Here is a 20,787-nt window from a genome sequence, read left to right as displayed (position 1 = left end):
CGATGAGAGAGAGTTTCTGGCACATCCAGCCAACCTGGAGGGGCTGAATTGGGATGGAGGGAATCAAGCCATGAAGGAGAGCAAAGACGCAGGGGGGATAGCGATGGGTAGATCCCATTGTTGAGGTAAGAGGAGAGAGGGAGGGAAGGATGGATGGATGGATGGATGCAGGGATGCAGGGATGGATGGATGGATGAAGGGATGGATGGATGGATGGATGGATGGATGCAGGGATGGATGGATGGATGGATGGATGGATGGATGGAGGGATGGATGGATGGATGCAGGGATGGATGGATGGATGCAGGGATGGATGGAGGAAGGGATAAACGGACAGACTCCCAGCTGGGAAGAGAGTTCTTGCATGCAAGATTGCTCTAAACAACACTTCCCTGCTCTCTGCCTCTCGCTGAGGCTGATGGGGGTCCCAGCATCCATCCCCACCCCAGGATGCCCACATGGGGACCGCGTGGCTCCAGCACAGCCACGCTCAGCCCTGACCTGGCAGCTTCGTTAACCGCAGAGAGGTCATTTGGGTGCTTCCTCACTGCTCTTTGTGCCTTGCCCTCGGTGCAGCTCCTCCACAGGAGGCTGATTACGGCCCCCTTTGTTCTCCAGCTCGGAGAAACGATGTGCTGGGCTCCGTTACTCAGCGGGTTTCAGGAGAGGACACCCCACCAGCCCTCCCACATCACCCACCGAGTGCAAACACAACCCTACTCTTTTTTTTGCACGCGCTTTTGTTGGGCCTTGCACCACCTGCCTGGATTTCCAGCCTTGCGGAAGCCTAGATCCCACCTCCAGTTTCCCATCTTTGACCTGGAAAAACCCCAGCGGCTCAGCCTGGAGGCTCCTCCTGCAGCAGAAGGACCTGGTTTAGCTCACGCTGCTCAGCTCAGGATGCTGTCTGCCTCACTCAGCCCAGCTGCCTCCTCGCGCCACGATCCCCCTCCAAGCTCCTCTTATGCATCCTGCTATTTTTAGGCTTCGCCCTCGGACCCCATGACGGATTCGCAGCCCAGAGGGAAGACAGCGTCGTCGAGCAGAAGCGAACGGAGCTGTTGGGCTTGACAGGAGCCGGTGCCTCCCTTCACCACCTTCTTTCCCTGCAGGAGGGGTTGTATTTGCTACCAAGAGCAAAGTCATGCCAATAAAATCCCTGTCTTGGTGAAATATTCAGGAAACTTTCCAAGCAGCGCCTGATTTTTGACTTCTGCTGCTGTCGGATTCCCTTTGCCCGCTTTTCCCCTCGCCCTCCACAAGAGCGTTTTGTTGGGTTCTTTGTTGGAGGAGCACTGCCTCCCCGGGTGCTCAAGAGGAGCCCAAATCACTCCGTTGTGGCAGCAGAGAAAAAAAATCCGGTGAAAAGAGAAGTTAAGCTCTGAGAAAGGGCAATAAAAATCACAGCTTCCCCTCTGCGCATCACAGCCGTGAATTATCACAGGCGGGGCTCAGGGAGGCTGTCAAAGGGGAAAGATATCAATAAAAATGTAGATTTATGTGTGTTTTTATATGTTTGTATTTATATTTGAGTTATACACCCGGCAGAGCTCCCTGGTGCCCATCTCCCCGGTAAATATCAGCAGCAATCGAGACAAGACACAGCCATCCCGATGCTGTCGGATCCCTGATTCAAGGCTTTCTCCAACAGGACCGTGGTAAGACGAGGTGAGTGGCTCAGTGTCCTCCTGAGCGCCCCAAAAACCTCTGGGGAGAAAGCGTCTCCCCGCTTCCCTCCTCCATTAACCTCCAGACATTCCCTTGGATTTCAACTGGAGTTGATTCACAGCTCGGGTGTGTTATTTTTATGGCCATTTTAATTAAAACCAATAAATTCCAGTGGGGAAAAGGGTCTTCCCACGGTGAAATACACTTTGTCAAGATTGCAGGCTCCGAATAAATCAAAACGCCGCCGTTGGCAGCCGTGGTTGTAAATCCCCCTGGATGGATCCAAGCTCTTCGGGCAGATGAGCGTCGTGAATTTTCCTCCTCGACAGCATCGCTCAAACCACCTCGATTTGATTTAACTCCTCTCTGAGCAGGGGCTGTTTGGAGGGGGTTGCGAAAGGCAGCATCCGTTATCCAGGAGATGAAAATACGACCTAAGACGATGCCAGGGAGAACTTCCTAGGAGGAGGAATCTCAAGTAGGAGAGACTCAAGCCAAGATAAAGCGGATAAAACATGGTGCAGAGGTCCCAGCAGCCTGGATGCCCTCATTCCTGGCTGGGAATCCTGCGATGGGGTCAGGGCTTGTAGAAACCATCGCTTCCTTTCACCTCTTGCACACCCTAATAGGGTGATGCTCTCCCCTCTGACGTGACCTCCCTGCCTCAGTTTCCCCAGGTTTGGAAACCGGTGGCAGGAGCCCAGCTCAGCAGGTGGAGCAGCAACAACCGAACGCAGGCGGACGAACGGCAAAGCCCTTTAAAGATTTTTTCCATTTGTTTTATGTATCCGCTGGGTTTATTTTTAACATTCCAGCTGAAACAAATAAATAAATGCCAGAGCTGAGCCGAGAGGACGCGTTTGCTGGAACCTGCCAGGATGATTAGTCCTTTGCAGATAACTCCTTGGAAAAGGGTCAGTGTGGGATCTCTGGCTGTGCCGGAAGCTGAGTGAAGGGATGAGCTTGCTTCCAAAGAGCTCTTCAGCCACACTAAAAGCTATTTTGCACTCCCTGACCCGACGTTTCCCTCCTGCCGGGAGCGATCAGCAGCCAGACTGCGTCAGAGCCGTGCACAGCAGGGACTCGCCACCTTGTTCTGAGCCTGGGAGGCTGTTTTCACCCCGGGAAGGTGTTTAAACCCCGTATCCCAGAGGAGACGCACAGGCAGGATGGAGCCCTTCATCCCGGCTGCGCTTTCCAAGTCTCCTTGCAAAAGCCATCGCAGGGGTGGAAGACATCCTCCAGGCTGGTGCGTGGCGTGAGGACGCAAAGCGAAGGACCCAAGGCAGATATAACACATTAAAGCCGTCCCTGTGCTCTCAGCTCCTGCTCATATCCATCCCATGACCCCTCCAGGACAAAGCTGGGACCGCTGCCACCGAAACCCTCGCTTGGTGGTGGCTGAAACCCACCGCGCGTCATCGCTGCCTCTTCGGTCAGTGGCCCAGGAGCTGTTTACCATCTGAAACATCAGATGAATAAAAAGCTATTAATTCCTTCCTCGGCGTTTTTATGAGGCTCTTGATGAAATATCTGCATGCTTTGACACTGCAGGAGTTTTATGGTGACGGAGCACAACGCTGACTTAAAAAAACCCATTTCCAGGGTTGAACCAGCTGCTGGTCTCTCCTTCGCGTCCGGCATCTCCCACTCCATCCCTCCTAAGCCAAAAGGACCCCAAATTACAGCAAAGCATCTTTCCCGGCCAAGGCAGCTCTGTGCTGGGGCAGTGGGTGATGAATGAATCCATCCTTAAAGCTCAGAGGTGTTGGGGGGCACCCAAATAACAGGTTCCTAAAGCCCCCCCCTCTCTCCGCACCCCCTGTGTCTCCAGGGAAAATCAGGCTCCTGCTGCTCTGCTTTGCAGACCCTGAAAGGAGGAGGGTGGGATGGACCATGTGTCCTGCCCCAAGGATGTTAAACAACCTTGATAAGAGGAGGGTGACTCTCAGCACCCCACAAAACCCATCTCTTCTGAGCAGGGTCCGTGTTTGCACCCTGATCCTGCAGCGTCCCCCTAAACCCCTCACCCTGCAGCAGCATCCCTCCTTATTCCCTCGCCTAAATTATCCCTTCCTCATTTATCCCTCCTAACCCACCCCAGCATTGCTCCTCAAGTCCTTCTTCAACATCCCCCCCCCTCCAAATCCCTCCCCAATCCCCCCAAACCCCCTCAAACCCCTCTCCAACCCCCCGGTTCCCTCCCCTCAGCATCCCTCCAAAGCCCCCCCACTCACAGCATCTCTCCAATTCCCTCCTCCAAGCTCCCAAATCCCCCCCCCCCAACACCCTTCAAACCTCCTCAGCACCCCTTAAATCCATCCATCACCCCCTCAAACCCCCCCTCCCAGCATATAAGGTGGAGAAAAAGCACAGGATAGGGGGGATCAGAGAGACCCCAGGTTTGCTTTGGGAATAAGGGGGGGGCTGTTTGTGTCATTCCCACCCCCCCCCCCCACTGCTTCCAGACAAAGAAAATCCGGAACAGCTATAGCGTCGAGACATATCGCACCCCCCCATTCAAGCGGGGGGTCCCCCGGGATGCTCGAGACGGTCCCCACAGCGCTTGGTGGTCCCTGAGGGAGATTGGGGTGGAAAAGGGTGGAAGGGATGAAGGAGAGGAAGGGATGGAGGTGGGGGATGCAGGGAGAGACCTGGGGGGAGGAAGGGAGGCAGGAATGGGGGGGGGGGGCGGGGAAGAGGTAGGGGAAGGGGGGGGGGTGCAGGTAGGGATTTGGGATGAGGGAGATAGGAGGGATGGGATAAGGGAGGCAGAGATGGGGGGAGGAAGACAGGAATGGGGGGAGACAGAGATTGGGGACGGTGACAATGACCTGATGGGGGGGGAGGAGGAGGGCAGGGATGAAGAGGGGCAGAGAGTGGGGAGGATGACGAGGATCTGATGGGGGGAGGAAGGATCTGATGGGGGAAGGAAGGCAGGAATGGGGGAAGGGAGAAACCGAGGAGGGTGACAAGGACCTTTTAGGGGGAGGAAGGCAGGGATGGAGGGAGGATGGCGAGGATCTGATGGGAGGAGGAAGGCAGGGATGGGGGGAAAGCAGAAACCAGGGATAGTGACAGTGACCTGTCGGGGGGGGGGTGGGAAAAGGCAGGAATGGGGGGAGGCAGAGACCTGGAAGGGGGGGGGGTGTGACAAGGACCTGTTTAGGGGAGGAAGGCAGGGATGGGGGGAGGAAAGGAAGGGATGGAGAGAGGAAAAGAAGGGATGGGGGAGGAAAGAAGGGATGGAGAGAGGAAAGGAAGGGATGGGGGGAGGAAAGGAAGGGATGGGGGGAGGAAAGGAAGGGATGGGGGGAGGAAAGTAGGGATGGGGGAGGAAAGGAAGGGATGGGGGGAGGAAAGTAGGGCTGCAGGGAGGAAGGCAGGGATGGGGGGAGGAAGGGGTGAAGGGAGGCAGAAAGCAGGGATGGTGACAAGGACCTGATGGGGGGAGGAATGGGGGGAGACAGAGACCGAGGAGGGTAACAATGACCTGGTGGTGGGGAGGAAGGCAGGGATGGAGGGAGGAAGGCAGGGATGGAGGGAGGCAGAAACCAGGGATGGCGACAATGACCTGCTGGGGGGAGGAAGGACCTAACGGGGGGTTGGGGGTGGGAAGAAGGCAGGGATGGGGAGAAGGAGAAAGCGGGGACAGTGACAAGGACCTAATGTGGGGAGGAAGAAGGGACCCGATGGGAAAAGGGAAGGCAGAAAGCGGGGACGGTGACAAGGACCTGTCGCGGGGAGGAAGGCGGGCAGGGCCGGGGGGCACAGCTCGAGAGCGAGGAGGAGCTGCCGGGGGTGGTCGCAGAGAGGGGAGGGGGCGGGCAGGACCGTCCCCACGTGGACTCAGGGGGAGGACCGGGAAGGGTTTATAAAGGCGCCCGCGGGCGGGTACGCGCAGGCGGCGGGACTCGAACCCGCGACTCTCGGCTGCGCGGGGTATGGAGCCCCCCTCGGAGCTGCCCCCGCCCGCCGGCGCCACCTGGGGGAACGGCACCGCCGGCCCCCCCCTGCCCGGGGTGAACGAGACGGGGCCACTGCGAGCCAAGAACGCCACTTCCATCCTCATCGCCATCGTCATCACCGCGCTCTACTCCGTGGTGTGCGTGGTGGGGCTGCTGGGCAACGTCCTGGTCATGTACGGCATCGTCAGGTGAGAGCGGGGGGGTCTGGGGGGAGGAGGGGGCGTGCAAGGAGTGTGGAAGGGTGTGTGCGGGAAAGGAGTGTGCAAGGTGTGAGGCAGAGGCGAAAGGGAGTGTGCACCTGGAGTGTGTGCAAGGAGGGAGTGTGTGCAAGGAGTGAGTGTGCACCAGGAGCGTGTGCAAGGAGGGAGCATGTGCAAGGAGTGAGTGTGCATCAGGGGGGAGTGTGTGCAAGGAGTGAGCGTGTGCAAGGAGTGACTGTGCTCCAGGAGTGGGCGTGTGCAAGGAGTGACTGTGCACCAGGAGTGACTGTGTGCAAGGAGTGAGTGTGCATCGGGGGGAGTGTGTGCAAGAACTGAGTGTGCACCAGGGGGGAGTGTGTGCAAGGAGTTAGCGAGCAGCAGAAGTGAGTGTGCATCAGGGGTGAGTGTGTGCAAGGAGTGGGTGTGTGCAAGGAGTGAGTGCGCACCGGGGGGAGTGTGTGCAAGGAGTTAGCCAGCAGCAGAAGTGAGTGTGCACCAGGGGGGAGTGCACACCGGGGTGAGTGTGTGCAAGGAGTTAGTGTGCACCAGAGGTGAGTGTGTGTAAGGAGTGAGCCAGCAGCAGGGGTGAGCATGCACCAGGACTGAGTGTGCGTCAGGTATGAGAAGGCAGACAGAGCTCATGTGCACTGGAGAGGAGTGTGCACTCTGTGCCAGACGTGAGTCAGTGGCAGAAATGAGTGTGCCCCAGGTGGAAGTGTGCGTGCAAGGAGCGAGCCAGCAACAGGAGCACAGGAGGTGTGCACCAGGACTGAATGTGTGCACCAGCAGCAAGTGTGCTCCAGGAGCGAGCCAGCAGCGGAAATGAATTTGCACCATGGGTGTGAGCCAGGAGCAGGAGTGAGTGTGCACAGTGTGTGTGTGTGCACTGGGGATGAGGCAGCAGCAGAAGTGAGCGTGCACCATGCAGTGTGCATTCACGAGGAGTGAGCGTGCACAAGGGTGCGAGCGAGCCGCCGGAGCAAGAGTGGGCGTGCGCGGGATGCTTGTGAGCAGGTAGCCCCGAGATGAGTGTGCGACACGTGTGAACGGCATCTATACTTACAACACACGCGCATTGGGGTGGAGGGGTGGGTGCTACACAAGAGAAGCAAAGGCTGCACGGAGCGACGCGGGGGGGGGGGAACGCGGGGAGCTGATGCTTTGGGGGGAGCCGGGACCCCCCCCATCCTCAGGGCTGCTCAGGGTTGGCGGAGGTGAGGGGATATTTATTTCCAGCACATAAATACCACCCGAGTGTTTATAGGGAGGCTCCCAACTGCCCCCTCCACGCCCACTGCGCAGCCCTTGGGCTGCTGGGGTGCCAGTGGTACCTATCCTGCTCCATCACTGGGATGCTGAGAAGGGAATTCTCCATCCCAGCCCCGCTGCAAGCTCCTGTCCGTGTGTGTTCGTGTCATCGGCGTCTCCTGCAGCCGCCTGGCTCCTGTTTTCTCTAACAAAGAGCGGGAGCTCGTGGCCGAGGTCCCGGCTGCTGCAGCAGAGCTCTGCTTGGATTCTGGGGGACCCTGAACCCCACTTTGGCTCCATCCAGCATTAAGGGGAAAGCGAGCAGCGGCGCCGCTCCTCAGCTGGCAGAGGCACCTCTGCCAAGGCTTTCCCTGGGCAGGGAGGGGTGGCTGCTGCATCTCTGCCCCCCAAAAGAAGCAACAAGACCCCAGTATCCCCCTTTCCAGTCAGTGGGACACAGCGAGACGCTGCTGTATCCAAACCTGGTGCTTCTGCCAGAGAGCAAAGTTTCCTGCCCGTACGAACCATCTCTTTGTCTGAGATGCTGGTTGGTCCTCTCTGGGTAAGATGGGTTAACCTGACCTGGGCTGCAGCAAAGTGGGACAATAAAGCCAAGCCTTGCAGATAATGGAACCATCCGATGGTGCTGAGCCATCACCATCTCCAACCTGGCGAGAGGGAGCAGAGGGCTTCACAGCACAGCCTTGTCCTGGGGCAGGGCAGGACTCGTGGGGTTAATCATTGAATGATGGGATGAGTTGGGTTGGAAGAAACCTCAAAACCCATCCAGTTCCAACCTCCCTGCTATGGGCAGGGACATTTCCCACTGGATCAGGGGCTCTGAGCCCCATCCAACCTGGCCTGGAACCCCTCCAGGGATGGGGCAGCCACAATTTCTCTGGGCAACAATTCCCTACCCCATTCCCTTCATCTCAGGGGTTGCCGTAACCTCAGCCGGGGCCGAAACTCTAAGGCTAACCCAATTCTTGGAGCTTGATTTAGGCAAACCCTAAGAATCCCCATTTTTAACCATTTCCACCCCTTCCCCCAGCACTCCCAGTCCATAGGGATCCTTCCCGGAGGGCAGCGCAGCCTGCGCATGAAATAAATGCAGTGACTCACCGGGGAGAAGGAAACCAGCCTGAAATAGGTCCATGAGCCACACCGGGCTGCCCATCACCTTTGTGTCTGGCTCCCTGCTCTTTGAGGAGCTCTGCTGTGTGTTTTTAACAAGGGGGATGGATGGGCACGGGGGGGGATGCGGGGGGTCACTCACTGACGCTACCCGACATCATGATGGGATTTTTCATCGCCTCGAAACAGCTTTAAAATAATCAGCCCTAGCCTGAAAAAGCAAATTAAGGTAATTGTTGCAGAGACATACGCCACGTACCGTGTCACGGTGAAGGATGAGTGTTATTAGACCCCCTCCAGCTGGTTCTGCTCTTAGACAGGAGGGAACGGCATTTCAAAGAGAAGGCTTTAACGTGCAAACAACGTCCTTCCTATTTAACCCACTGAGGAACCTAACGTTAAAGAAAGTTCAAGGTCACCCTTTTAGGAAGGCTGACTCCACAGCATCCACAGAGCCCATCACCGTGGTTTCTGGCCCCACTGTTTTCTGACACACCAGCTGATGCTGGAATTAAACACATCTCCCAAGGAATGAATTAATGCTTAGTCCCTAGGGAGGGGCTGCCTTCACCCCTTTCACAGCCAAGACCATCCGGAGATTCACCAGGGTTCCTCGGCAGAGTTGCTCTGCGTCGGCGGGGTTTAGGCTGGGACTAGTTAGGCTCCACTGGAGGAAACTTGTGGGATAGAATCACCAGGTTGGAAAGGACCCACTGGATCATGGAGTCCAACCATTCCCAACACTCCCTTAAACCATCATAGAATCACCAGGTTGGAAAGGACCCATTGGATCATCGAGTCCAACCATTCCTAACACTCCCTAAACCATGTCCCTCAGCACTTCATCCACCCGTTCCTTAAACACCTCCAGGGAAGGTGACTCGACCCCCTCCCTGGGCAGCTGTTCCAGTGCCCGATGACTCTTTCCGTGAAGAATTGTTTCTCTGATATCCATCCTGACCCTCCCCTGGCGGAGCTTCAGGCCATTCCCCCTCGTCCTGGGATAGGGCTGTAGAGTGGCACCAGTTTGGGTTTAGACCTCACTGATGGGGAGATGCTGAGCATTTGCCTTGTGGCCCTGGGGACATCTCCCGGTGTCACCTCCTGCTGCCCTTGGGCAACCTGGAAGCTCAGCTGGAGTTCATCCTATGGAGCTCAGGGACCTCCGAGTCCCTGGGGCTGCAGCACAGAGGATGCCGTGGAGCTGCAGGGAGCAGCAGGTACGCTCAGGACCCTCCTGAGCTCCCCAAACGGGCACCCAGCGCCTCTTCCCCTCCATCCCAGAGCAGCCAAACCCCATCCCTCCCCAACACCCTCCGACAGCAGCGGCGCGGCCGACAGCCCTGACCGGCTCTACAATCACCTCTGCGTTATCAGACGTCTTTCAAAACCCCCCCTGGCAGCGATTTGCAGCTGCGAGCTCGGGCTTGCGAGTGCCCGCGTCCCCGCAGAGCCCATCAGCCCCCTGCCAGCCCCCTTTGCTGGGCGCAGGATTTGTTAAGCCAGGCTTTTGAAGCCCAAAGTGGTGGCTTTTAGCAGCTCCAGGTGTTTTGCGAGGGTTTACCTTCATTTATTATGTTTTCCGAGAGGTTTTGGAGGGCTCAGGGGTCCCTACATGGGACACAAGGTGCTGGCGTTGCTGCTGGAATGCTGAGCCGCCCTGCGCTTGCTCCATCCCCTCAAGCCTCATCTCTCCGTCAACACCTTCCAGATTGTTTCGTTCAAGTGCGTAACTTCCCAATCAAGGCACTCGTTTAATTGTGATGGGATTGGCAGCCCAGGGAGCTCCATCAGCAGAAGCAGCCGGTTCACTCTGCTGCAGGGGAGAAACTTCTTTCCTGGAGCAGTGGCTTCGTTTGCAGCGCTGGGGAGTCGCCGCGATGGATGCCTCCCGCCCCATGCAGTGGATTTGACCCTCAGCCCAATCCTGGAGGGAGCTAAATCCAAACCTACACATCCAGGGGATAAATTGGGTCATCCCCATCATCCTTAGAACCACGGGACTGTTAAAGTTGAAAAGACCTCCAAGATCATCCAGTCCAACCATCAACACAACCCCACCGTGCCGACCAAACCATGTCCTGAAGTGCCGCAGCCGCACGTGTTTTGAAGCCCTCCAGGGATGGAGACACCACCACTGCGGTGAATTTCTTCTTCAGTGAAGAAATTCTCCCAATATCCAATCTAAACATCCCCTGGTGCAACTTCAAGCCATTTCCTCTTGTCCTGTCACTTGTTACATGGGAGAAGAGCCCAGCACCCACCTCACCATAACGTCCTTTCAGGCAGTTGTAGAGAGCACTGAGGTCTCCCCTCAGCCTCCCCTTCTCCCGGCTGAACAATTCCAGCTCCCTCTGCCGCTCGCAGAACCCCTGGGCTGCAGATACTTCCCCAGCTCTCATTCCCCATCATCCCGGTCATCTCCATCACTTCTTTGCCCCAACCAGTACAGCCCCATCCTGCCCGGGGAGGAGATCCAGCCCCAGTCATAGAATAGTTTGGGTTGGAAGGGACCTTAAAGATCATCCAGTTCCAACCCCTCTGCCATGGGCAGGGACACCTCCCAACTGGATCAGGGGCTCCAAGGCCCATCCAACCTGGCCTGGAACCCCTCCAGGGATGGGGCAGCCACAACTTCCCTGGACAACCTGGGCCAGTGTCTCACCACTCTCATGGGGAAGAAATTCCTCCTTATGTACAGTCTAAATCTGCCCCTCTCCAGTTTATAACCGTTCCCCCTCATCCTATCAGTCCTCTGTTCCCACCACCCCGGCACATCTGGCAGGGCTTTGGGAAGTGCTTACCCAGCACGGCCGAGCACGCCTGGCAGAGCACAGCGTGAGTAACTCATTTTTTCCACTTATAGTCAAAAAGCAGAGATGAAAAAAAAGCGTGAATCTACCCAAAAAAAAGACTATTTTTTAATCTAAGAGAGCAAAAAACCTGACAATAACACAAATTCTCATTTTTTTTTTTGTTTAACCTGGAGTGAAAACTTCTCTGCGATGCAAACACAGATGCTTGGAAAATAACACTAAAGAGAACTGAAAAGGACTTTTCAAGGAAAAGACATTTTTTTATGCTGTATTTAAGATTAAAAACTTCAACTCAGTTGTTTCCACCCGTGGGCAAGGGGCTGCCGTTTGCAGCTGAGGCGAGCGAGAAGAGAATGCTCTTGGATGGTGGTGGTCCACGCTGCTGTTTTCTCCTAGAGATGAGTGGGTTTTGAGCCTCTGTTTCCCAATTCCACCAACAGCGTATCCTGGTGGGTCTCCATCCCCACGTGCACGCGCTCCTGCCCCTGCTGAGATGGAGGAAAGGAGGAAGTGGATGAGTTGGATGTGGTCATCAAGCCCAGAAAGCTCTTTCTTACACCAGCTTGGTCTCCAACCAGGGCAGCAGAGCAGGAACCATCTGAGATAGGAGCTACTCAATCCCCTCACCCCAATTTACTCCGTGTACCCCATCACACGATGGGGTTCTATGAGCTGAGCGTCTTTGCATTGGGCAACCAAAGGGTTGTTTGCACCCGTGCACCAGAGCTGAATCCAGCCCTGGTCTGTCAATGACCAGAAGCCATCCCAGCGACGCTACAGGCAGGTTTAGTCATGCACGGAGACGCTTGTGTTCAAACTGACACTTTTGTTAGTTAATTAGGGTGCATCTAAATGAGCTTGGGGCTGCGGAGGATGCTCTGAGCAACAGGGACTTGCTGGAAGGGAGCGCATGGGGAGGGTTTGAGCTGCAGGAGTAGCCTTGACCTCACCGTAGCAAACAACCTGGAGGTGGCTGCAAAGTCCTCATAGCGACCCAACCCCATCGTGTTGCCCTTTGGGGACCTCCAACAACAAGAATGAGCTTCTGTTTCAACCCAACCGTGCTGTTCAAAGCATCACGAGAAGAGGCTGCCCGTGGAGGTCACCATCCTGGAGGGGTTTAAGAGATGGATAGATGAGGTGTTCAGGGATCTGGTTTAGTAGTGGACAGGTACGGTTCCACCTCATCTGGAATACCATGTCCAATTCTGGGATCCTCATTGTAAGAAGGAGATGGAGCTTTTGGAAAAGGTCCAGAGGAGGCTACAAAGATGATCCGAGGGCCGAAGCACCTTCCCTATGAGGACAGGCTGAGAGAGTTGGGGTTGTTCAGCCTGGAGAAGAGAAGGCTCCCAGGAAACCTTATAGCGACCTTCCAGTACCTGAAGGGGCTCCAGGAAAGCTGGAGAGGGGCTGTTCACAAAGGCTGTGGGGATGGGATGAGGGACAATGGGTATAAATTGGAGAGGGGCAGATTTAGACTGGACATAAGGAGGAATTTCTTCCCCATGAGAGTGGTGAGACACTGGAACAAGTTGCCCAGGGAAGCTGTGGCTGCCCCATCCCTGGAGGGGTTCCAGGCCAGGTTGGATGGAGCTTGGAGCCCCTGATCCAGTGGGAGGTGTCCCTGCCCATGGCAGAGGGGTTGGAACTGGATGATCTTTAAGGTCCCTTCCAACCCAAACTATTCTATGATTCTAACATTTGATGATCGCAAAGTTTTTTTTTCCAACCAAGTGATTCTACGATCACCTCCAGCAACACCTGCAGGGCTGGATGCTCCAAGGACACATCCAACCCTACCGGCCACAGCCCTTATCAGCCCCAGCACCCACCAAAACGATGCCTCATCCCTTCAAGGAAGGGTTTGGGTACTTGGGACTGGGTGTTACCGTGATGTGACAAGGATCAGCAGCAGCGTGCCGGCTCCGGGTGGCTGTATCCCTTGCTGAACGTCCTGGGAGAAGCAGCAGTGTCCCCCTGAGCCACGTGCCGTGATCGAGGCAGCCGGGTTTCGCCAAAGGCTCTGGTTCTCCAGCCTGGCTAATTGGGCTGCTTCCAGATGGCCTGTTTCCGGGGTAATCGATCCAATTTCTCCAAGTAAACTCGTCAGGGAAGCAAGCTGGATAATCACGATTTACTGGGTGGAAAATCAGATAAAGGAGGTTTCAGGAGGTAAAGGGCATCGTGCAACTGATTTAGGGAAATGGATTAAATTGATTTAATTGGGTAAGTTACTCCTCTGAAAGTTTCTTGATCTTTCCTTTGACTAAAGGCAGCCACGCCAATGGGTGAGCGTCACCTCCCTGCTCAGGAGCAGGATAACCGCCTCGGCAGGGCCTAAGCCATCCTCTGCAGGTGCTGGATCATGGAATCATGGAATCTGAATGGTTTGGGTTGGAAGGGACCTCAAAGCCCATCCAATTGCACCCCCTGCCATGGGCAGGGACACCTCCCACTGGATCAGGGGCTCCAAGCCCCATCCAACCTGGCCTGGAACCCCTCCAGGGATGGGGCACCACCACTGCTCTGGGCAACCTGGGCCAGGGCCTCCCCACCCTCACACGAGAACCTTTCTCTGTAAGATCTCATCTCAATCTCCCCTCTTGCAGCTCAAAACCATTCCCCCTCATCCCCTCCCTGACCAAGAGCCCCTCCCCAGCTTTTCCGGAGCCCCTTTCAGCACTGGAAACTGCTCTCCCGCAGCCTTCTCTTCTCCAGGCTGAACAACCCCAACTCTCTCAGCCTGTCCACCTACAGGAGGTTCTCCAGCCCTCACATCATCTCCGTGGCCTCCTCTGGACTCACTCCCAACATCTCCATGTCCTCCCTGTGCTGAGGGCTCCAGAACTGAACACAGAACTCAGGTTTGGTCTCACCAGAGCGGAGCAGAGGGGCAGAACCCCCTCCCTCACCTGCTGCTCACAATCTCGCGTGTGAGTGCGACCCTGTGCTCAGGCACCAGGACTTCAACACACACTCAAACTATGCACAAACGCACGTCCCTTCTCAATGTGCTCCGTGGTCCATCTGGAAAGGTGCTGAGTACCTTGGTGCTGCAGAAGGGCACGTCACAAGTCCCTTTGTCCACCAAGGGTGCGAGCAGCCAGGGGAAGCCAGGCTGTGCCCCCTCCTCACACACCGGGCATGGTAATCCAGCCCTGACCACCGGTAACGGCTCCCTTCTCTGCCACCTCCAGGTACACCAAGATGAAGACGGCCACCAACATCTACATCTTCAACTTGGCCCTGGCAGACGCACTGGCCACCAGCACGCTGCCCTTCCAGAGCGCCAAGTACCTGATGGAGACCTGGCCGTTCGGGGAGCTGCTCTGTAAAGTTGTCCTCTCCATTGACTACTACAACATGTTCACCAGTATCTTCACCCTCACCATGATGAGTGTGGACCGCTACGTCGCCGTGTGCCATCCGGTTAAGGCTCTGGAATTCCGCACGCCGGCCAAGGCCAAAATCATCAATGTCTGCATCTGGGTGCTCTCTTCCCTCATTGGAGTGCCCATCATGGTCATGGCGGTCACCAAGTCAAAAGGCAAGTGGCGTCTGGGGAAAGGTCCTCTCCTGTCCCATCTGTCCGTGTCCATCCCAGGGGTGACCTGGCAAACCCAAGCCACCTGGTCCTGTCACAGGTTTGAGCTCAGTGATGGGCGCCCCTCCATGGGACAATAAGCGTGCCCTGACATGGAAAAAAAACCATCACGGTGTTCTTTTCCACCTTGGCTACAGAAATTGTCCTCCCCCTTCCCTAGCTCCAGTCCAACCACTGCCTTTCCGCAGCCCCTGGGGTGCAAATCAGGTCCCTAAACCCATTCCCAATGGGATTGCAAAGCTCCCAGCTGACCCAACCTAAGATCTGCAGCTCCTCTATGAAGACGGCAGCCCTTGGCTGCTACGAAAGCTCCGGACAGCTTGAGGGAAGTGGACAGGTTTCAGTGTAAAGTGACACAAGGATGTGTCCATCATGAGGGTTGGGAGGAGACAGCGGGGATGGCCCACGAGGCTCTGCAGGGAACAAGTCCTTGGGTCACTGCACCCACTACGTCCCATCGGCACCCAAAGGGCAGAGGGTGGTGGCACGAAGCTCCTGGGGAACGTCTGCAAAGAGGTGGCACATGGGCATGCATCTCCTGGTGTTTTAACAAGCATGGACATGCCCAGCCATGACCAAGCAGAAAGCAGACAGTATTCCAAGCAGACACTTCACCTGCTCCCTCTTTGATCGTCTTCTCTCCCACAGATGGCATGGTGCTGTGCACGCTCCAGTTTCCCGATCCTCCCATCTATTGGGACACCGTGACCAAGATCTGCGTCTTCATCTTTGCCTTCATGGTGCCCATTTTGGTCATCACCATCTGCTACGGGTTGATGATCCTTCGCCTGAAGAGCGTCCGCCTCCTCTCGGGCTCCAAGGAGAAAGATCGCAACCTGCGGCGCATCACGCGCATGGTGCTGGTGGTGGTGGCAGCCTTCATCATCTGTTGGACGCCCATCCACATCTTCGTCATTGTCTGGACGCTGGTGGACATCGATAAGAAGAACCCCTACGTGGTGGCCAGCCTGCATTTCTGCATCGCCTTGGGTTACACCAACAGCAGCCTCAACCCTGTCCTTTATGCTTTCCTGGATGAAAATTTCAAGAGGTGTTTCCGAGAGTTCTGCCTCCCTTTCCGATCCCGCGTGGACCAGAACAGCTTCTCCCGTGCCAGAAACACCACGCGGGAGCGCGTCTCCACCTGCACCCCTTCCGAAGCTCACAACAAGCCGGCATGACTAGACGCGGGCAGCCTCCAGCGGGGCTGCCAGGGCCACAAAGGGGACGACCTGCGTTCCGAAGTGACCCAGGTCACCACCACGGAGCTCTAGCAGAGCGGTGGCCTGGGTGCTGGGCTTTGTTTGAACTGAAAGCAAGTGGCTGCAAAGACTTTTTTTTTTTCATCCTGGAGAAGCCAGGATGGGGGAATTGGGACTCGTCAAGCAATGTAGGGACCAAACCAAGAGGCAACCTGGGTGATGCTGCTTTGCCGCTGCTCCTGCCTGTGGCCGAGGAGAGCTGGCAGCCCCGTACACCCAACAAGGGCTGTCGTTCTGCCGGCGAAGCCCAAGCATCCTGGATCACCATGACTGCAATGACCACGTGCTTCTCCTGCATGGGCCAAGGTGACTTCGCAGTCTCAGGCAAGAGGAGAAACACTCCCACGATGGAAGGGAACTGTCCTTGGATGTGATGCCACATCCTGGAGCTTTACTCCATCAACCTTTGAGCTGTGTCCAAAACCCAGCCAGAGGTGGGAAGAGAAAATGCTGCTGCTTGAGAGACAGTTCACAAAGAGCTCCAGATCCATAGGAAAAATTCCACCGGAGTCCTTCAAACCATGCCTGGCCCTGGAGGACAACCTGTCACTGTTAATGTCATTACTGTACTATTTAGAGATCCCTGACTGCAGCCAGGGCAGCCTTGGACGTGGACGGAATGTTGGGAATATGGATACAGCCAAGGGATGGGGATGGGGTAAGGCACATCCCACGTTCCCCCTGTATCTACGTGCTGATCCCAATTCCCCCGGCCCAGCATCCATCAGGGTGATGAGGAACTGCTCCTCATCATCCAAAGACATTGAGCCTGAGAAAGATCTCATTAAGGGAGCAATTTGTGGAGACTTGAGGAGTTTCTCACAGCGCTAAAGCGATTAGGATGGACTAACGGGCTCTCTCCTTCCCCTGCCCGTTGGGTGATGGATGAGCAGCAGCGCTGCACGGATTTCCTTCAGCAAAGCCAAAAAGGGTAGGATTTCTTTTCTTTTCTAGTAAGTAGAAGACGGGAAAAATCCCACCACCACTCCGTAATTCCCTGCGAGCACTGAGAAAGGACCCAAAGCCTCCGAGAGACGGAGAGTTGGGATTTCATGCTCAATCTGAATGGAGCAACCATCCCTCTGAAGAAGCAGCCGAGCTCCAAGGCAGTGCCTCCTGCAGGAGCCACCAGCCAGGGACCTCTGGACCGCGTTATCTGCCGCTAAACAATGACTGATGGGTCCTCCTGGCCTTCTGCTCCCTAAATCCCTGCCATCAGCCCCACGCCGGCTGCGAGCAACATCTGGGAGCCGCAATTTTTCCATCCCACCACCATGGCTGCAGCCAGAAGGTCAAAGGGGCCAAAGAGGAGGCGGCTTGGAGGGAGCCGTAATAGCATTTAGTGGACAAATTGATGCAGCTGGAGGAAGCAGACGAGTGCCTGGGTGCACCTGGGGTTCGTGGGCTGGACGGAGAGCCTGGGTTGCGTCTCTGGTTTTTTCCAGTTGCATCAATTTAGCCTAATGAAGGCCATTACCTCTCCTTACCAGCCCTACCTTTCTCCAGAGCCTGTGGAAATCGCAGCCTCCCCATTAGGAAGGCAGAGCTGATGAAGCAACCAAAACCAATTTCGTTTTCAAAGGAACCAAATAAGAGTGAAATCGCCCGTTCGGGTCTCAAAGCAATCGCTGCCGAAGCATGCGAGCGATCCTCCTTGTCTGTCGTGACCCCTTGCCCCGAGCAAAAGCTCAGTATCTCCAGCCTGGACATCTCCAGGGATGCAAAGGGATTCCTTTTCAGGCATAGATGGAGTCCTGGACAACAGGCAGAGCTACACTTGGTCTGCTCATCCCCTACCACCCCAAGTTCATGGAGCATCGGGTATGGGAAGGCAAGAAGGATCGGCTCCAGGACAGGAATTGAGCAAAAATTCCATGAGGCTGAGTTTCAGCTCCATGAGAAAAGAGACTAAGGTGGCCAGAAAGAGTTGGAGACCACCCTTCAGCTCTCCACCTCCACCCAACCTGGGGGCAAACCCCTCAGTGCCATGTGGAAAGGCTCTTGTTTGGAGCTGGTTCATGGCAAGGGTGCGATGTCCAACACTGTGGACCAGGACATCTTGATTTTCACTCCAGGCTTCATTACGAAGGCAAATTTCAGCTCGATGTCTCAATTTCGGAGGGGGTGGTAACCCCCAAAATGTGATGACCCCAAATCAATTGCTCTCTCTTAACCTGCCTTAGTCTGTGCCTCAGTGTCCCCAAGAAATTGTGACCTTGGGATTAGGGCATGAAGGACAGCAGTGTTTCCAACCTCAGCGGAGGACCTGTTGTCCTCCTTTGTTGCTGAGAGGACAACAAAGGAACTGGGGGACACAGAGGAGGTGAACCCCATCACCCGTGGATGAGACATCTCGGCCCCAAGCAGCCCCGTCAAGGATGCACCATCGTGTCAAGGGATGGAGCCACGAGTACAGGGTTGCCTTGGGACTCTGGGGGTAGCTCACCCACCCCTTTTCCCATTCCCACAGGATCTTTCCACCCAGGAGAGCCCTGCCAAATTCCCAACCTGCTGGGAAATGTGCCTGCGATGACCTTAAAATGGGTTAAAAGGCTTCGAGTCATTATTTTTTTAAACGCAGCCACACTCAGACAGAGGAGCCCAGGACGCGGCAAGGATTGGGGCTTTTCTTAGCTTAGATTTTGCTGAATAACAAAAAAAACCCAACCAAACCAAGAATATTCCTAAGGAAATGAGGACACTGGTGGCAAAGGCTGCACCAGAGCCCTCACAATGCCATGGACCTGGAGCATCACCCGCCTGCCCATTGCAGCGATGTCCCAGCAGGTGCCCGAGGGCTCCGAGCTCCTTCCCACCCAAACCCCAGTTCCAACAGCTCCTGATTCAGGCTGGGAAACCAGGGTTATAGAATCATGGAATGCTTTGGGTTGGAAGGGACCTCAAAGCCCATCCAGTTCCACCCCCTGCCATGGGCAGGGACACCTCCCACTGGATCAGGGGCTCCAAGCTCCATCCAACCTGGCCTGGAACCCCTCCAGGGATGGGGCAGCCAGGTTGAATCCTGATCCAAGGAAACACCGCTGGGATGCTCAGAGGGCCCCTGTCTGTATATTTTTCTCTCTCTATGTATCTCTGTCTATAGCTGTATGAAATTAAAGTGACCCCAGGTCACCCCCTGCTCTGTGTGTGATGGAGCTCCGTCTCCTGCTTGAATCTCCTGCGTCCACAGCACCGACCGGGACCTCACAAAGGGCGTCAGCCAAATATTCCCAGCTCCAGCCCTCAAGATTTTGGGCTTTTGGAGGCATTTCTGTATAGGAACCGTGCTTTCTAAAAAAAAAATAAACGAGATTGCAAGCAGTTTCCAGCTCTCCTTTGACTCCCAGGCCCTGAAAATGAACTCAGGATGGTGTTTTGGGGTGTGGTGGGAAGGGAACTATCTCTAAATTCAAGTTTTAAAACATCTCCATCCTGGGAAAAACCCACTCTTGTGAAATTCCAGCCCCTTTAGCTGAGGTTGGTTTGCAAACCCAGTAACCAAAAGCCTTTGCATCGCATGAGCGGCTTTCAAGGTGTCCCTGAGCTGCCGGTCATCAAGATATAGTTTTCTTTTAATAGTCCAGTTTTCTAATTAGTCCAGTCTTGGTCTAAATTACATTTGTAATTTATATGCAAATGAGGATTTAGTGCAAATGCAACAGAAAGGGGTGTTGGAGCCTGGAACTCCACTCCTGCTTAATGAGACTTTGGATTTTCGAGTATTTATCCCTTCTGCCGTATCGGTTCGTAAAACGTTTTGAGTTCCCAAAGAAAAGGAAAAGAGCAAAGAACACGGGGTGGCTGCGAAACCTGCATTTCCAGCCTGGAAATGGTTTCTAACAGGGGCACCAGCACTGCTCCAAGACCCCTCTCCATCGTTCCAGAGCCCTTGGAAAATGAATCCAGGCACCGACCCCCACGATTTCACAGCCCAGTTAAACCAGCGGCTGAATAATGCAGCGACGTGCGCCAGCACAACACGCACCTACAGCCTATTTCCATCTTTGCACTCTAATAACACATTTGCCACTGCAGAAAAAAAGCTCTTTTTTTTTTTTTTTTCCTAATTAATCCACCAAATAATGAACCCTAATGTAACAGAGCCTTTATTCTTACACGTGTGTGATTAATTACGGAGCCGCACGTTTCTTTGTCTGCACCGCGCGGGTTTAGGCTGACTTTGTAATTGCATTATTATGCATATGGAAATGAGTAAATCTGCCTTTCCTGGCGATATCTCCCACCGCCCTTGCTCCGGAGCAGCCTGGGATGGATTCAGGCTCTCAGCCCTGAGGAGATGCCGCTTGACTTGCCATTCATCAGTTTAAAAGAAAAAGAAAACCTCACTATGAATAATTACCACGGCTTTTGGGTTTCCCCAACCCCTTCTTTTCAGAGTTACAAATTTTGCTCAACTTGTGCTATTTTAATCCCTACGGGAGCAGGGCTGGAGGGAGCAGGCAGAGCCCGGGGGATCAGATGGGGTGGGTGGGTGGTGTCCGGGCAGGGAAGGAGCTGGGCTCCCACTGCCCATTGCCCAGATCCCATTTCCAGCTCCCGTCCATTTCCACAGCTCCCAGTTGCCATTTCTCAGCCCCCATTTTCCAGCTCCCATTTCAAGCTCCTGCTTCCAGCTCTCATTTCCAGCTCCCATTTCCAAGCTCCTGTTTCCCAGCTCCCATTTCAAGCTCCCATTTCCACAGCTCCCATTTCCCAACTCCTGTTCCCCAGCTCCCATTTCCAAGTCCCATTTCCATCTCTCATTTCCACAGCTCCCATTTCCAGAGCCCCCATTTCCAGCTCCTGTTCCCCAGCTCCCATTTCCCAGGTCTATTTCCAAGTCCCATTTCCATCTCCCATTTCCCCAGCTCCCATTTCCATAGA

At 55.2% G+C, this 20,787-nt stretch overlaps 1 protein-coding gene across 1 annotated transcript; it reads left to right on the top strand.

Annotated features, from left to right (window-relative positions):
* The first annotated feature begins 5,557 nt into the window (after positions 1–5,557).
* On the top strand, positions 5,558–18,702 carry OPRD1 (opioid receptor delta 1). The gene is made up of 3 exons (XM_054086544.1): positions 5,558–5,824; positions 14,235–14,584; positions 15,290–18,702. The coding sequence occupies exons 1-3, from the start codon at positions 5,613–5,615 to the stop codon at positions 15,820–15,822; spliced, it is 1,095 nt and encodes a 364-aa protein (XP_053942519.1). The 5' UTR covers positions 5,558–5,612; the 3' UTR covers positions 15,823–18,702.
* The last annotated feature ends 2,085 nt before the right edge of the window (positions 18,703–20,787 follow it).

Source organism: Cuculus canorus, chromosome 22 (genome assembly GCF_017976375.1).
Source record: "Cuculus canorus isolate bCucCan1 chromosome 22, bCucCan1.pri, whole genome shotgun sequence".
NCBI lineage: Eukaryota > Metazoa > Chordata > Aves > Cuculiformes > Cuculidae > Cuculus > Cuculus canorus.
The sequence above is the reverse complement of the archived record's forward strand: the minus strand, read 5'-3'. Positions and strand labels throughout refer to the sequence as shown.

Bases quoted from the DNA above. Each gene is read 5' to 3' on its own strand.
- OPRD1 (XM_054086544.1), top strand. From the start codon at position 5,613: ATGGAGCCCCCCTCGGAGCTGCCCCCGCCCGCCGGCGCCACCTGGGGG. The intron at 5,825-14,234 runs GTGAGAGCGGGG...TGCCACCTCCAG, and splicing joins GTCATGTACGGCATCGTCAG to GTACACCAAGATGAAGACGG. The intron at 14,585-15,289 runs GCAAGTGGCGTC...TCTCTCCCACAG, and splicing joins GGCGGTCACCAAGTCAAAAG to ATGGCATGGTGCTGTGCACG.